Source organism: Euleptes europaea, chromosome 2 (genome assembly GCF_029931775.1).
Source record: "Euleptes europaea isolate rEulEur1 chromosome 2, rEulEur1.hap1, whole genome shotgun sequence".
Lineage (NCBI taxonomy): Eukaryota > Metazoa > Chordata > Lepidosauria > Squamata > Sphaerodactylidae > Euleptes > Euleptes europaea.
In genome coordinates this window covers 115,337,517-115,351,812 of record NC_079313.1, presented here as the reverse complement: position 1 = coordinate 115,351,812, position 14,296 = coordinate 115,337,517, and the positions used below count along the sequence as shown (strand labels likewise).

Here is a 14,296-nt window from a genome sequence, read left to right as displayed (position 1 = left end):
TCCCTCCATGGGAGAAAGAAAGATCTTTCACCTTTTTATTTTCTCACAAAACCTTTTTAGAAACTTGCTTTCCCCCCTTCCTGATTTCAAAATGATTTCAGCTCCTCCAGAAGATTTGCTCAGTGGACCGAATATTTGGCAGAACTGTGGGAAGGTAGCAAAGATACCAGTGGCATGTTAATAATGAGTATTCCTTTGGCAGGTACATTTGAACATCTGGAATGATGGAGAGACTCAAACAGTGGTAATAAAGAAAATACCTCTGTAGATTTCACAGCTGGTCCTAGGAATTTTGCTTGTCTAGCTTAGCTAAATTCTTTTGCTTGTAGTAAGGATATGCTTTGATTCTCCTTTTCCGTCTTCAATGGCATTTTTCTGTGCAATGAAAAAATCTGGGTGTCTATTGTTTTCTTTTGCAGATACACAAGCCAGAAAAAAAAGAGAGATTTGCCGTATTTATTATCGATTTTCTTTTTAACGAGAAGACTGCTAGTCCTAAAATGACTCTCTTGCACATGCATTTGTATATTCCTGGCTTGATCTTCTGGGCTCTACAGAAATCGGGCTCCTTTGGGCTACCCAATACTACTGAACTCCTTTACCCTTCTAGCAGCACTGAGGCAGGCCTCCCACCCAACCTGGGAGGACCCAGGACTCGTGGAAAGCGCTATATTTCTCCCAGGGATATGAGTGCTCTTTTGGACTATCACAACCAAGTGAGGTCCCAGGTATCTCCTCCAGCTGCCAACATGGAGTATATGGTGAGTTTCCTTTGTGCTTATCACTGGGCATAGGGAGGATCCCTGATCCCTGGGGAAATGTTAGGTGAAGAAATACAGGTTGAGTATCCCTTATTCGGAATGCCAGGGACCAGAGGTGTTTTGTATTTCAGATCTTTCTGTATTTTGGAATATTTTGGAATATTTGCATATACATAATGAGATATCTTGGGGATGGAACTAGGGTTGCCAGGTCCCTCTTTGCCACCGGCGAGAGGTTTTTGGGACAGAGGGGAGGGCCGTCAATGCCACAGAATCCAATGGCCAAAGCAGCCATTTTCTCCAGGTGAACTGATCTCTATCGGCTGGAGATCAGTTGTAATAGCAGGAGATCTCCAGCCACTACCTGGAGGTTGGCAACCCTAGATGGAACTCTAGTCTAAACACAAAATTTGGGCTTAGCTGGCGTCTGAGGGCTGTGTTGCCTCCACGGTCCAGGGGGGCCAGCATAAGTGGCCTCGCGCCAGCATCTGTGCCAGTTTGCACGGTGCAAGTGGCACAGACGCCAGCGTAAGGGTCACATTGCCTCCTAAGGCGATTTGGCCCCCGGCCTCAGGAATGGGCTGTAAGTAGACATTCTGATGGCAGGAATGACCTCCTGCTTCCTGGAGAAGAACTTAACTCTAGACAGAGTAATTCTACTGTAGGGTTTTGTCAGTCTTGTGCACTAAGCTATATAGTGGATTCTTCATGCTGTATGGTGGATTCTTCATACTTTTAAAAAAAGTAGAATCTGGATTTCCCTCCTGTTTTGGATCTGAAAGCAGGTTTAGGATTCATAGGATAAAAAAGAACTGTATATTTATACACCTAATTCTGCCAAGCTTTGTTCTTGCTCTAGGGGCTTTTATGCATAAACCATCAAAACTGTGTTCTAGATACAGTTCAGCCTTTGTGCAAGACGTTTGCGAGTCCTGTTTTAATGACAATAGCAAATCATATTCATGTGTGATGAAACGGAGGGATAACTTACTGTCCTGTGGAGTGGAGGTGGCCAATCCTGCTGTTCATAACGGGATCACATGGGCCATGGAGGAGAATTGTGAGAGAATCACTACATGATTTCTGATTGGCTAGGATCACCCATGATGCTTATACAGGAAGAATTTCTCTCACTCTCCAATGGCTTCATTTGCTGTCAGTGATGTCATCACAAAACCATATCTGATAGGCCATGTAGCATTCCAACACCATCCCATTTACTATGCAGTTTCTGATTGGCTGGGATTGCCTAAGCAAATAGAATCATAGAGTTGGAAGGGACCACCAGGGCCATCAAGTCCAACTCCCTGCACAATGCAGGAAATTCACAACTACCTCCCCCCTCCACACCCCTAGTGACCAGAAGATGGCCAAGATGCCCTCCCTCTCATCATCTGCCTAAGGTCACAGAATCAGCATTGCTGACAAATAATAATAATCCGAGAAGAAGACATAATAACTAGAGGGGGAAAAATAGCACTGAAAGCAATGGATAAGTAAACAGTGTCCGCTTACAGGAGCAAAAAAAGCTGATCATTCATATCACTAAGGAATTTTTCAGGAACTATTTCTGCTCCCATTGATGCATCACTTTGGATTTGAAGATTAAAGCTGGGTAACATTTGTCACGGGAGGGAGGGCAGCATGGTATAGCCCGATCTCGTCAGATCTCAGAAGCTAAGCAGGGTCAGCTCTGGTAAGTATTTGGATGGGAGACCACCAAAGAATACCAGAGAGAGTTCTCTGCTGTGCAGAGGAAGGCACTGGCAAACGACCTCTGTTAGTCTCTTGCCTTGAAAACCCCATAATGGGTCACCGTTAGTCAGCTGCAACTTGACAGAACTTTACACACACAAACACAGAACATTTGTCACAGCCATACAATATTGCAAACACATCATTTGGCTAACTTTCCAGTATTTAACTGGCACTAAACTAGAGACTGTTAATAAAGTCTTCTGAAGGTCCAGATTTTTTTGTTCATCCTTCTTTGTACATAACATGATCCATTTGTTAGGCAATGTGGTAAGGGTAAAATTAAGGAGGGAAAACCAATATTGCTGTCCTGAGCTCCTTGGAGGAAAAACAGAATGGTGCAGAACTCTTGTGATGCCCTCTGTTTCCTTATTTCCCCATTGAGTGATTTAAAGTGGCCAAGTGGCAACTCGGCTAATACTTGGGAGCCAAATGAAGTGTGTGCATAAATAGCATCACGCCACTTCAGACAGCAGGGGAGGATAAGCAGGTTGGAATGCTTCCACATGTAAAAAAGATTACATTCCTATCGAAAGGTATACTGTCAGGTACAGATTAGGCCTTAATGTTACTTTCCACGTGGTACAAGATTTTTCTGATGGAGGACGCAAGTCAAATGAACTACTCCATCTCTAGCTGCAACTGGCACAGTTCAGGTAGGGCCGTACCACATACTATTTCTGAAGGTTTTGTTAGTAAAAAAACATATACAGTGCAAAACATTACATTTCCAGGCATTCCCTTGCCTCATGGCATACATTTAGTCAGTAGAAGAAGAGTTGGTTTTCTCTACCTTTAAGGAGTCTCAAAGCGGCCTACAATCACCTTCCCTTCCCCTCCCCACAACAGACACCTTGTGAGGTAGGTGGGACTGAGAGAGTTCTGAGAGAACTGTGACTGGCCCAAGGTCACACAGCAGGCTTCATGTCTCAGAGTGGGGAAACCAACCTGGTTCACCAGATTAGAGTCTGCCATTCATGTGGAAGAGTGGGGAATCAAACCCAGCTCTCCAGATTAGAGTCCATTGCTCTTAACCACTACACCACGCTATTACGGTAAACCAGCTGGTTGCTCAATTTTACTTTGAGTAGCTCTCAGTTTGCCAGACCTGGACAAGACTTTTAATGACAGGATGTTTTGGAGGACATTGATTCACAGGGTCGCCATGAGTCAGAAGCAACCTGACAGCACACACAGACACACACTGTATTTGATAGGTTGCCTTGTTTTGTTCTCTTTTTGGCTAGGTATGGGATGAGAAGCTGGCCAGATCTGCAGAGGCATGGGCAAAACGGTGTACATGGGACCATGGGCCTCCACATCTGATGAGATACATTGGTCAGAACTTGGCCATTCACTCTGGCAGGTAAGCAACTAATTTGTGTCATCTGGCAATACTGCATTTGGGCATGTTGTATCAAAGAAGGCTGGGCCCTTCCCCATTCGATGTTTCCACCACCACCACCCCTGAATTATAAGAACTCCAGAGGAGTATTTTCATTCAAAGAAAAGCTTGGGTTAGCAATGTTTCCCCATCCCCTTGCAAGTTTTCAAAATTGTGGTTCAATCCCTTTATCTGAATTTTCTGAAGATGTAAATATTTCATATGATTCCCAATACACTTGTCACATTCCATCAAGGATGATATTCTGATACAAAAGGTGGGGGTGGGGCTGAGTGGCAGAGCACCTTCTTTGCATACAGAAGGTCCCAGGTTCAGTCTCCACCATCTCCTGCTAAAATGATCAGGTAGTGAGTAAAGTGAAAGATGTCTCCCTGAGACCCTAGACAGCCGCTGCTAGTCAGGGTAGGCAATGCTGATCTTGATCGACCACTAGTCAGTACTACTGGGGACTCACAAGAAAATTGCGGGGAGGGTGCATACCATCCCCCCTTTCCTTCCTTCCCTGCCCCGCTTTTTCTAACAATCTTCCCCTCTTTCTCACCCCCTCCCCTTCTGGCACTTTCCCCCATTTTTCTTCTCCTCTCCTTCTCTGTCAGTCTTAGGGTTGCCAACTTCCAGGTACTAGGTGGAGATCTCCTGCTATTACAACTGATCTCCAGCCGATAGAGATCAGTTCACCTGGAGAAAATGGCCGCTTTGGCAATTGGACTCTATGGCATTGGAGTCCTTCCCCTCCCCAGACCCTGCCCTCCTCAGGCTCCACCCCAAAAACCTCCCACTGGTATCGAAGAGGGACCGGGCAACCCTAGTCAGGTTTCTCTATTACTCCTCCTTCTCTGACAATCCCCCTTTCTTCCTCCCCTTCTTGTCAATATCTTCCATCTCTCTTTCGCCTCCTCCTTTAGGGTTCTTGCTCTAATAGGGAGAAAATGTATGTGTCTCTAACAAGTAGAAATGTATATGTCTTACAGGCCATTCCTGAAATTTGGGCCGAAAGGCCTTAGGAGTCCTCCGCCGGCCTCCGCCAGCGCAAGGGCCCACACCGCCGGTGCCCGGAAGGTGCACGCTGGCGTGAGTGGCCTCAGCGCCGGCATGCAGGCCCAGGCGCCGATCCCCAGATGACAACGTGGCAGCGCTGGGGCTGGATGCCGCCACAGCTTCCCGCCGGCCTCTGGGCGTTAGCACAGGCTGTGGCAGCGAGCTGGGAGGCGTGACGGGAGGCGTTCCCGGGGTGTAACAGCGCTGCCCGGGGGGCCGGTGCCGACATTAGTCGGCCTCCCAAGCCGTTTTGGCTCTGGAACGCCCCTTTTTTATTTTCTTGAGATACACCAACTTTTTGCTGGCTTATCTCCCGGGCAACCCTATGAGGGCTGCATGTTTTTTTTTTTGCACCGGGTAGAGGTTTCAGGAAGCAACGCCGCTGGGTTGCCTCCTAAGCCTGGCGCAGGCATTTCTCTCTCTCAGGAATGCGCTGTTAGGAAGCAAATACCTCCATGATATTTGGTTTGATCTTATAACTTCCTTCCACTGAATTGGATCCTGTGACTCTTTTCTTATGAAGAATGGCTTCCTCTGATGGTGAGGCAGATTCCCTTTTTGTCGCTACCCAGGGCTTTTCTTTGATAAAGAAATTACCACTCTGCATTGTGTGTGGCTTTCTTTAGGTACCGTTCAGTGGTGGACCTTGTGAAATCGTGGTATTACGAGAAGCAGCATTACTCTTTTCCTTATCCCCACGAATGCAAGCCCAGCTGCCCTTCTAAATGCAGCGGTTATGTCTGCAGCCATTATACCCAGGTACATATCCTTCACTGGACAAGCTAGTATTTTAGCTGTGTGTGTGTGTGTGTGTGTGTGTGTAAAGTGCCATCAAGTCACAGCTGACTTACAGCAACCCCTGGTGGGGCTTTCAAGGGAAGTGATTAAGTAGAAGTGGTTCGCCATTGCCTTCCTCTGCAGAGTCTTCCTTGGAGGTCTCCCTTCCAAGTACTGATCCTGCTTATCTTCCCAGATCTGACAAGATCCAGCTATACTATACCATTCCACACATCCTCTGTATTTTTAGTTAGCCTTTAGAACATTAAAAAAAACCTTTCACTACATCTCAGGCTCACTTTACAAACACACAAAGCCCTGTGAGGATTCCTTCCTGATGATACTGTTTCATCTGGCGTGTGCGAATATTGCAACCACGTCAATGGAGCTGTTTGCCTGGGTTTTCCCATCCAGTTAATATCCTCCAATGTCAAAAACCCACATGATCAATCTTGCAGAATTCACACACATTTGCAGAGGTCCCCAACCTTTTTGAGCCTGCAGCACACCTGTAATTCTGATGCTGGATGGTGGGCACAACCACAGAATGGCTGCCTTGGGAGGCAGAGCCAACCACAAAATGTCAGGGAGTGAGTTCATGCATATCTCTAAGAGTAACTCTTCAGCATTTCAGACAGAAGCTCTGTTTAATGGGATGCCTTTTAAAATTAACATATTGTTTAAAATATTTTCTTGCATACATACAGAATAAGTATACATGTTGACAGTACCTGTCAGTATCTGTCTTCTGGCTGTATCTATCTTCTGGCAGTACCGGTTTCCATTTTGCAGGCATCTAACACAGTTATGCAAAAGAAAAAAGGGAAAAATCATTTTCCTGGCTTCTTCTCCACTTTAGATGAACATCTCATGAGCCCAGACATTTTTAGCCTGCACTGTTTCTTGTAACAGGGACAGTTGGTGCTGAAGGGCTGGTAGGAGCTCATTGCATTCATGATGTGTGCAGTAAGAGAGGGATTCTGGCCAGATTCTGAGAGGAACATAAAAGATTTTTGAAAAGTTACCAGAATTTGTTGTAGAGATGTTATCAGTGCCTACCTAAATTATAAAAATAGATTCAAACTGGAAAGATTTGATGGCTTCAGTAGAAGTTCCAGTCGGGTACATTAAAGATTTTAGCCATGCTGACCTATCATATTTAGTCATAAGGTAGCCCCACTGTGTTTTTAGAATATTACTCTGTTATTTCCGCAGGTAAAGTACTTTATATAAAACCGCTGTCACATTACACCGTAAACATCAGAAACTCAAAAGCTCTATTTGGCCCTGCCCATTTTCTAAGAACACTTGGCGGATGCCAAGAAAGGTGTTGATGGGCACTATTACAAGAATGTGGTATAACAGTTTCTCTCGCTCTCCCTCTCTCACACACACACACGCACACAGTCACATTATTTTCATGGAGCACCTCTTCTTTGTAATTAAACCTTGAAATACAAAAGTATGTGACTGAGGGACATATACTCATAGATTTAATTTATCATGTACAAACATTATGACTATCCATATATGCTGACTAAAATATATCCAGGTTACAATCCACAATAATTCTACTGGCATAGAATCAAGAGTCCTTTTACAGTCCTTGAACTTGTCCTTCCATGTGTCATGAATATCTCTTCAACAATGCAACGCCAGTAGAACAATTATTAAATAAAGGTCATAGAATCATAGAGTTGGAAGGGACCACGAGGGTCATCTAGTATAAATAATCTCTTCAGTATCGGTAGAAAAATAACTGTAAATCATTTCATCAGTACTAGTAGATAAATACTACAGGTCACCCGCTCCTAATCCTGTTTCGTAAAAATCTTCATCAGAACTTCATATTTGTCTCATTCGTCCAGAAAAATTTACAATCTGACAATCTGAGGAGTTTCTACTGTTCTACTGTGTTGCATCACTGAAGAGATATCCACAACACATGGAACTACAATCCATGTGGTACTGCAGTCAAAGCTCTGCTCATGACCTGAGTTTGATTCCACTGGAAGTCAGTTTCAGGTAGCTGGCTCAAGGTTGACTCAGCCTTCCATCCTTCCGAGGTCGGTAAAATAAGTACCCAGCTTGCTGGGGGTAAAGGGAAGTTGACTGGGGAAGGCAGTGGGAAACCACCCCGTAAACAAAGACTGCCTAGTAAACGTCGGGATGTGATGTCACCCCATGTGTAATGACCTGGTGCTTGCACAGAGGACTTCCTTTACCTTATCTAGATGCAATGGTTCAACAATCACTACAGCAGCTCTCAATGAGACCATCTGTGATATCCATAGCTCAAATGGGCAAACCAGGTTCACAGATGGGATGAAATCTGAAACAGGGACATACTGGCCCATGACTCATGCTCTTAATACCTATGCTTCTCCTGCTGTAAGGTATGTGCTCATCAAGGAGAACTGAGCAGAAATTCAAGAACAAGGATGAAGGCAAAGCAAATATTGATTTACAGGAGGAGGTCATCTTTCATCATGCCCGCAGGACTCACAGAGAGAAAGAGAAGTATTGCCACCTCCATAGCTAATGATCCTACCCCATTCATCACTGTCTCGTCAAACTTCCATGCCAACAGACGGGACTGTTCAAACCTCAGCTCTTTTTCTAGAAGGACTGTCTTCTTTTTCCCACTGTCCCGTACATCACTGGAGATGCCAATAGTTCTAGCTGATGTAGCAGGAGGGGAGGGAAGAAAAAAAGAGAAAGAAGATTGTCTTTGCAGAAGGACATTTTACTTCACAAAGCTAAGCTTTAAAGGAATGCAGGATTGGACTCTTCTGCAAGCTGTTTCCCATTGAGAATATCTAGGAGATGCTTCACTAATATTCCATGGCCAGAGAAATTGCCCATTGCTGGCTGCTCTACCCAGGACTGTGTTCTAATATAATTGCTCCAGTCATTAATGTCCTTATTGATGAGATACAGCTAGGATTGCCAGCTGACCAAGGGAGATAAAAAAATCTGGCCTGCTCTTGTACCCTTGAAAGAAGATTTATCTTGCCGAAATCAGCCGCTGATGTTTTTTTCACAGCACAAAGATGCATTATCACTAAATGCAAAATATCAGCAAATCACACTGACGTTCACGGCACAGGAGGGGCTGTGGCTCAGTAGTAGCGTTATCTGCTTTGCAGAAGGTCCCAGGTTCAGTCCCTAGCGCCGCCAGTTGAAGGAGCAGGAACCAGTCAAAAAATTGCCAGTTAATTACTTCTGTTTCTGATTGGCAATTTCTCTCCAATTCCTGAAGCATAAATGGAAGATTTGGAGCAGTGGCTGGAATAGTTGTTTTGAAAGAAGGAACAGAACAAGAATCCAATCCCAATTAAAAAAAATTATGGCCCTTTGGGCACAAAGTGACCGAAGGCTCCTTTACTGTGGGCTCCCTTTCTGCCCCCCAGTCATCGCCTCATTCTCCTCACCATTATAGCCAATAGCAGCCATCTTCCCCTTCAATCACGGCTTCCTCTCCCCCACCCCCTCAAAAAATGGTGTCATGCTGGAGGAATAGGGTTGCCAGCTCTGGGTTGGGAAATACCTGGAGGTTTTTTTGGGCGGAGCCTGAGGAGGGTAGGGTTTGGGGAGGGGAGGGACTTCGTTGCCAATTGCCAAGAGTCCAATTGCCAAAGCGGCCATTTTCTCCAGGTGAACCAATCTCTATCAGCTGGAGATCAGTTGTAATAGCAGGAGATCTCCAGCTACTACCTGGAGGTTGGCAACCCTGTGGTGGAAACAGAATGTTACTTATGTTTCAGATGGATATAAAAAGAGGAAGAATCACTACAAGGTTGCAGGAACATCTTGAGGGGTAGCTGGAGGTGGCAGTTGGGCATGATTCTCTGGCACTTGGCGTCCCCTGCTGCCTCTTGCCACTTCTCGCACTGAGCAATAAGAGACCAATCCAGGGTCTTCAGCTGGGGATGGCCCTCTGGGGCTCAGCATGTGTGCCCAATCATGCCAACCCCTGATGCTGACCACGACAAGAATGTACGTTAGCCTCCATTTCTGTCCCTTAGAACCACAGCACATCAGATCTGCAAGGAAAGGGAAAGCCCTTCCCTACCTCGCTCATCATGAATCATTTCTGTGGTGACAGGACTTTGCCGAAATGTCTGGCACCTCAGTGAATGCAAGCCCTTCATGGGCTCCTCCTGTGTGTGCAGCCAACCCAAGGTGGAAAACTTCCCTGTCTCACCTGGGTTGTGGCAAAACATTCCCTAACCCATCATGAATAGTATCTTACACAGCTCCAGAATGGAGCCGTTTCTGTTTGGCCCATTTTTAATTCTGGACATACCCAGCCCCCTATTTGCATGGGTGTCTGTGTTGCTTACACACACCTTTTCTCCAGTTTCCCCCACACTCATCTGAGACCTAAACTATGACTCATTTCAAGTGTTGTGTCTGGAGAAATAGGAGCGAAGAGACAGAAAGCAAACTGGGGGTGCGTAACACCTGTTTTTTATTAAGAGGTACATTCAGTTGCACAGGCAAGTCTGTTGGTCAGTTTTTGAGGAATTTCCCTGACAGTGGGAAGACCCAAATAAAAATTTTCTGTGTAATGGTTTACCTCTTTATTGGGCATCAGATAGCTCAGGACATGACATTTTGCACCGAATTTGGCTGAAAATGTCAGCGGCCAGAGGGTGTCAGAAATGGAAGCCATGAAATCCTGCAACATAGGGCAAAAACGCATGGTCGCTTTAGCCTCCTTTATTCCCTGTTTCAGCCAGGATTCAGCCAAGATAGAACGCATGCATTTCGCCAAACGTGCGTTCGATCCTGGCTGCATCCTGGCTGAAACAGGGAATAAAGGAGGCTAAAGTGACCATGCGTTTTCACCCATAGAATGACTGAGTGGTGGACTAAATATGCAGTGGTTTTGTTCTGACTGCTGTGTTCTTAGCAGCTGCATGGAGGTAAAGATTTATTAGGTCGAGTTTAGGAGTGATAAGAAAAGTATATCCTACTTGAACTTTAAGAGCCTTGTGGCGCAGAGTGGTAAGCTGCAGTACTACAGTCCAAGCTCTGCTCACGACCTGAGTTTGATCCCAACGGAAGTCGGTTCCAGGTAGCCGGCTCAAGGTTGACTCAGCCTTCCATCCTTCTGAGGTCGGTAAAATGAGTACCCAGCTTGCTGGGGGTAAAGGGAAGATGACTGGGAAAAGCAATGGCAAACCACCCCGTAAACAAAGTCTGCCTAGTGAACGTCAGGATGTGTCATCACCCCATGGGTCAGGAATGACCCGGTGCTTGCACAGGGGACCTTTACCAGAACTTTCCCTATAATGCAAGCTATTCGTGGTGCAGGAGCTCTGCCAGGTTAATAATGGGAGATGAGTGTTTTGGTGGCGTATGATAGCATTGATCAGTTTAGGCGATGTGCAGGTAAATGCCGGTATAATCACTGTTGCTTCTCTGTCTCTCAAACAGATGGTATGGGCTTCTTCCAACAGAATTGGCTGTGCCATCCACACCTGCACCAACATGAATGTGTGGGGCAATACCTGGCGGCGAGCAGTCTATTTAGTGTGCAACTATGCCATTAAGTAAGTAGAATGAGGGAGGGTACATTCCAAATCAAGTAGCAGCACTAGTGATGAAACAGGGAGAGAAAGTTATCAGGCTCAGCAATGGGGGTAAGGTCACGGTCACTATTGACCACTGGCCAGTTGCTGATCTGCTGTGGGCTAACTGCCTAATATCTGCTGTACCTGGTAGGTCTTGCAACCACCAGACACCAAAAGAAATGCTGCACTTGGCGGAACTTGGTCTGATAAAGCAAACTATCTCTTGTAACCTTAGACTGCGCTGCATACAAGGTCACTTAACAATTATTATGTCTTAACATTATCTTCCTGCTTGTCTGTTGGGATCCTTCTGTTGCTTCTCTGAACGAGTCTTTGTTCTGTGCTTCCTCTTTTTCCAATCAGGTAGCATACGCAGGTCAGTGACTCATGCGAAAACACAGAGGGTAGGTTCCTCTGACACCAAGCAATTTCATTACCATTACATAGGCTAAAAGTAAAACTAACCATTTTGTGTGCAACAGCTGAGGTGTGCCTCTAATTTAAATTTCTGTGAAAGGGGTTTTCTCAATTCAGCTGCCAGAAGTCTGGGAAAACTCTTGCCCTTGAAGACAACCTCGAAATGGCAACTGGTTCACAATGCGGCAGCCTAATTATTGTCAGGGGGTAGGCCATGGGAACATATCTGATCTATTTTAAAATAGCTACATTGGTTGCAAGTTTCTTTTCAGTTCAAGGTGCTTGCTATGACCTTTAAAGTTCTTCATGACCTAGGGCTGTCTCTTCCCATATGTCTCCATGCGCTAACTAGGGTTCTCAGGTTGCCCCACTTAAGGTAGCCTGCCAGGCATCAACCAGAACCTGTGCCTTTTCCTATCATAGCTCCCACCCTATGCAACAGGCTCCTAGAGGAGGTGGGGGGCATCTCTTTTAAGTTTATAGGAAGCTCTGCAAACCTATTTTATTTGCTTTCAATGGAGCATAGGCTGCAGACAGCTTTGTGGAAGTTATTTGAGATTTTATGGTATTTTGTATTTTTTTAATTTGGATTTGTAAGCTACTTTGAGCCACATGGAAAGGTGGGGTATAAATATAAAGGCTGTTGGAACATCCAGGTTTTAAACTTTAAAAGAAACCTTCTTCATGACTCACCTTGCTCTATTTCCAGGGGAAACTGGGTAGGAGAAGCACCTTACAAAATGGGGAGACCCTGCTCAGCCTGCCCACCAAGTTACGGAAGTACCTGCAGCAATAACATGTGTTACTCTGGACTCAAATCCAACAAAGTGAGCTGGTTCTGAACCTGCTGGGTATATTCCAAGCTCTGCAACAGCTGGAGAATCTGGTGTTGGACTTGCAGCTGGAAAGGGGAGAAGCATGGCACAGAGTACGATGTATTGTAAAACAAATGGATTATTTATTCTTGCTTCCTTTTGGCTTGTTATTTGGCCCTTACATTGATAAAGCTCCCAGTCTCCTTCCCCCATGACTACATACTATGTACACAACAGCCTGATTTTCCCATTGTTTTGGTCAAGGAAGAGATTCTTAACCTGGTTGTATTGCAGGCCAGTATTCAGGTTTCTGTGCTATTTGTATATTCTTACATTATAGATACCATAAGGGAGTCTATTTAGAAAGCTTGCCAATTTTAAACTAAAATCTCTGAAGACAATTCTTATTGTATCTCTAGGCATTCCTCAGGGATTTAAAAAAAAAGAATCACATGTTTTAAAGGCAGGAAGTGTAGTTTCTCATTCCATCCCCATTTGGTTCTCTCACTCGATGTCCTTCATACATTTTTTTCAGATCAGTATGAAAGCCAATATGCAACGTGTGGTTCTCATCAACAGAATACATTTTATTATTCACATTGTTAATTATTACTCAAGTCAAAGTGTGTTTGGTTTTTGTTGATTGCTGAGCTGTTTCTGATGACTTTATTCAATGGCAGAGTGAATCAACCTAATCAGACTTGATCCCAAAGTTTGTTAAAGTTTGGGGGAGGGGTTGTGGCTCAGTTTGTAGAGCATCTGCTTGGCATGCAGAAGGTCCCAAGTTCAATCCCCGGCATCTCCACTTAAAAGGACTAGGCAAGTAGGTAAAGACCTCTACCTGAGACCCTGGAGAGCTGCTGCCAGTCTGAGTAGACAATACTGATTTTGATAGACCAAGGATCTGATTCAGTAGAATTATTAAATCAAGAAGGTCCAGGTCAGGGCACATGTTAGACACCAAAGAGGGCTTTTGAGGGCAATTGAACAATGTGTAGGAAATTGAGTCCAGGCTGCTTGTTCCTGTCTTTTTACATTTGACATATTAAATGGTGGTGGAAAGTGCCATCAAGTTGCAGCTAACTTCTGGTGACCCATGAAGGTTGCTGGATGCCAGGTAATTAAGGGGGCTGCCCACCACCCTCACCTGGCCAGCAGGTGGAAACAGGCCAGCTGAGGGGGGGGCAATTAATGTCACTTCCAAGTTTACCTGGAACATAGAGTTTCTGGACGAATGTGCTAGAGCATTCCCGTCACTTCCAGGGTAAACCTGGAAGTGACGTTATTGCACCGATCACCCCCTCCCCAGCCCCACCACAATGCTCCTGCAAGTGGCAAGGGGGGACATGGCAACCCTATGACCCATAGGGTTTTCAAGGCAAGGGGTGTTCAGAGGTAGCTTGCCATTGTCGGCCTCTGCATAGCAACCATGGACTTCTTTTGGTGGTCTCCCATCCAAGTACTAACCAGGGCAGACCCTGCTTAGCTTCCAAGATCTGATGAGATCTGGTTAGCCTGGGCCATTCAGGTCAGATTATATTTTGGTTTATATATGTATTTTTAGCTCTGGTTTCTAATTGGTTTCATGATGTGTTTTTATTATGCTGTTTTTAATTGTTAGCCGCCTGGTGGCCCTGATTGGGCATAAAGCCAGGATATAAATGTGGTAAATAAATGTGCACAAGAAAAGGTAAAAGAAAGGGAAACAACTTCACCCAAAGTAAATTGAATTAAGAACCAAAAAGA

At 45.1% G+C, this 14,296-nt stretch overlaps 1 protein-coding gene across 1 annotated transcript; it reads left to right on the top strand.

The window, feature by feature from the left end:
• The first annotated feature begins 500 nt into the window (after positions 1–500).
• R3HDML (R3H domain containing like) lies at positions 501–12,577 on the top strand. Its single transcript, XM_056845444.1, has 5 exons — positions 501–761; positions 3,764–3,882; positions 5,586–5,718; positions 11,182–11,297; positions 12,445–12,577. Exons 1-5 carry the CDS (start codon positions 501–503, stop codon positions 12,575–12,577), a joined length of 762 nt encoding a protein of 253 aa, XP_056701422.1.
• The last annotated feature ends 1,719 nt before the right edge of the window (positions 12,578–14,296 follow it).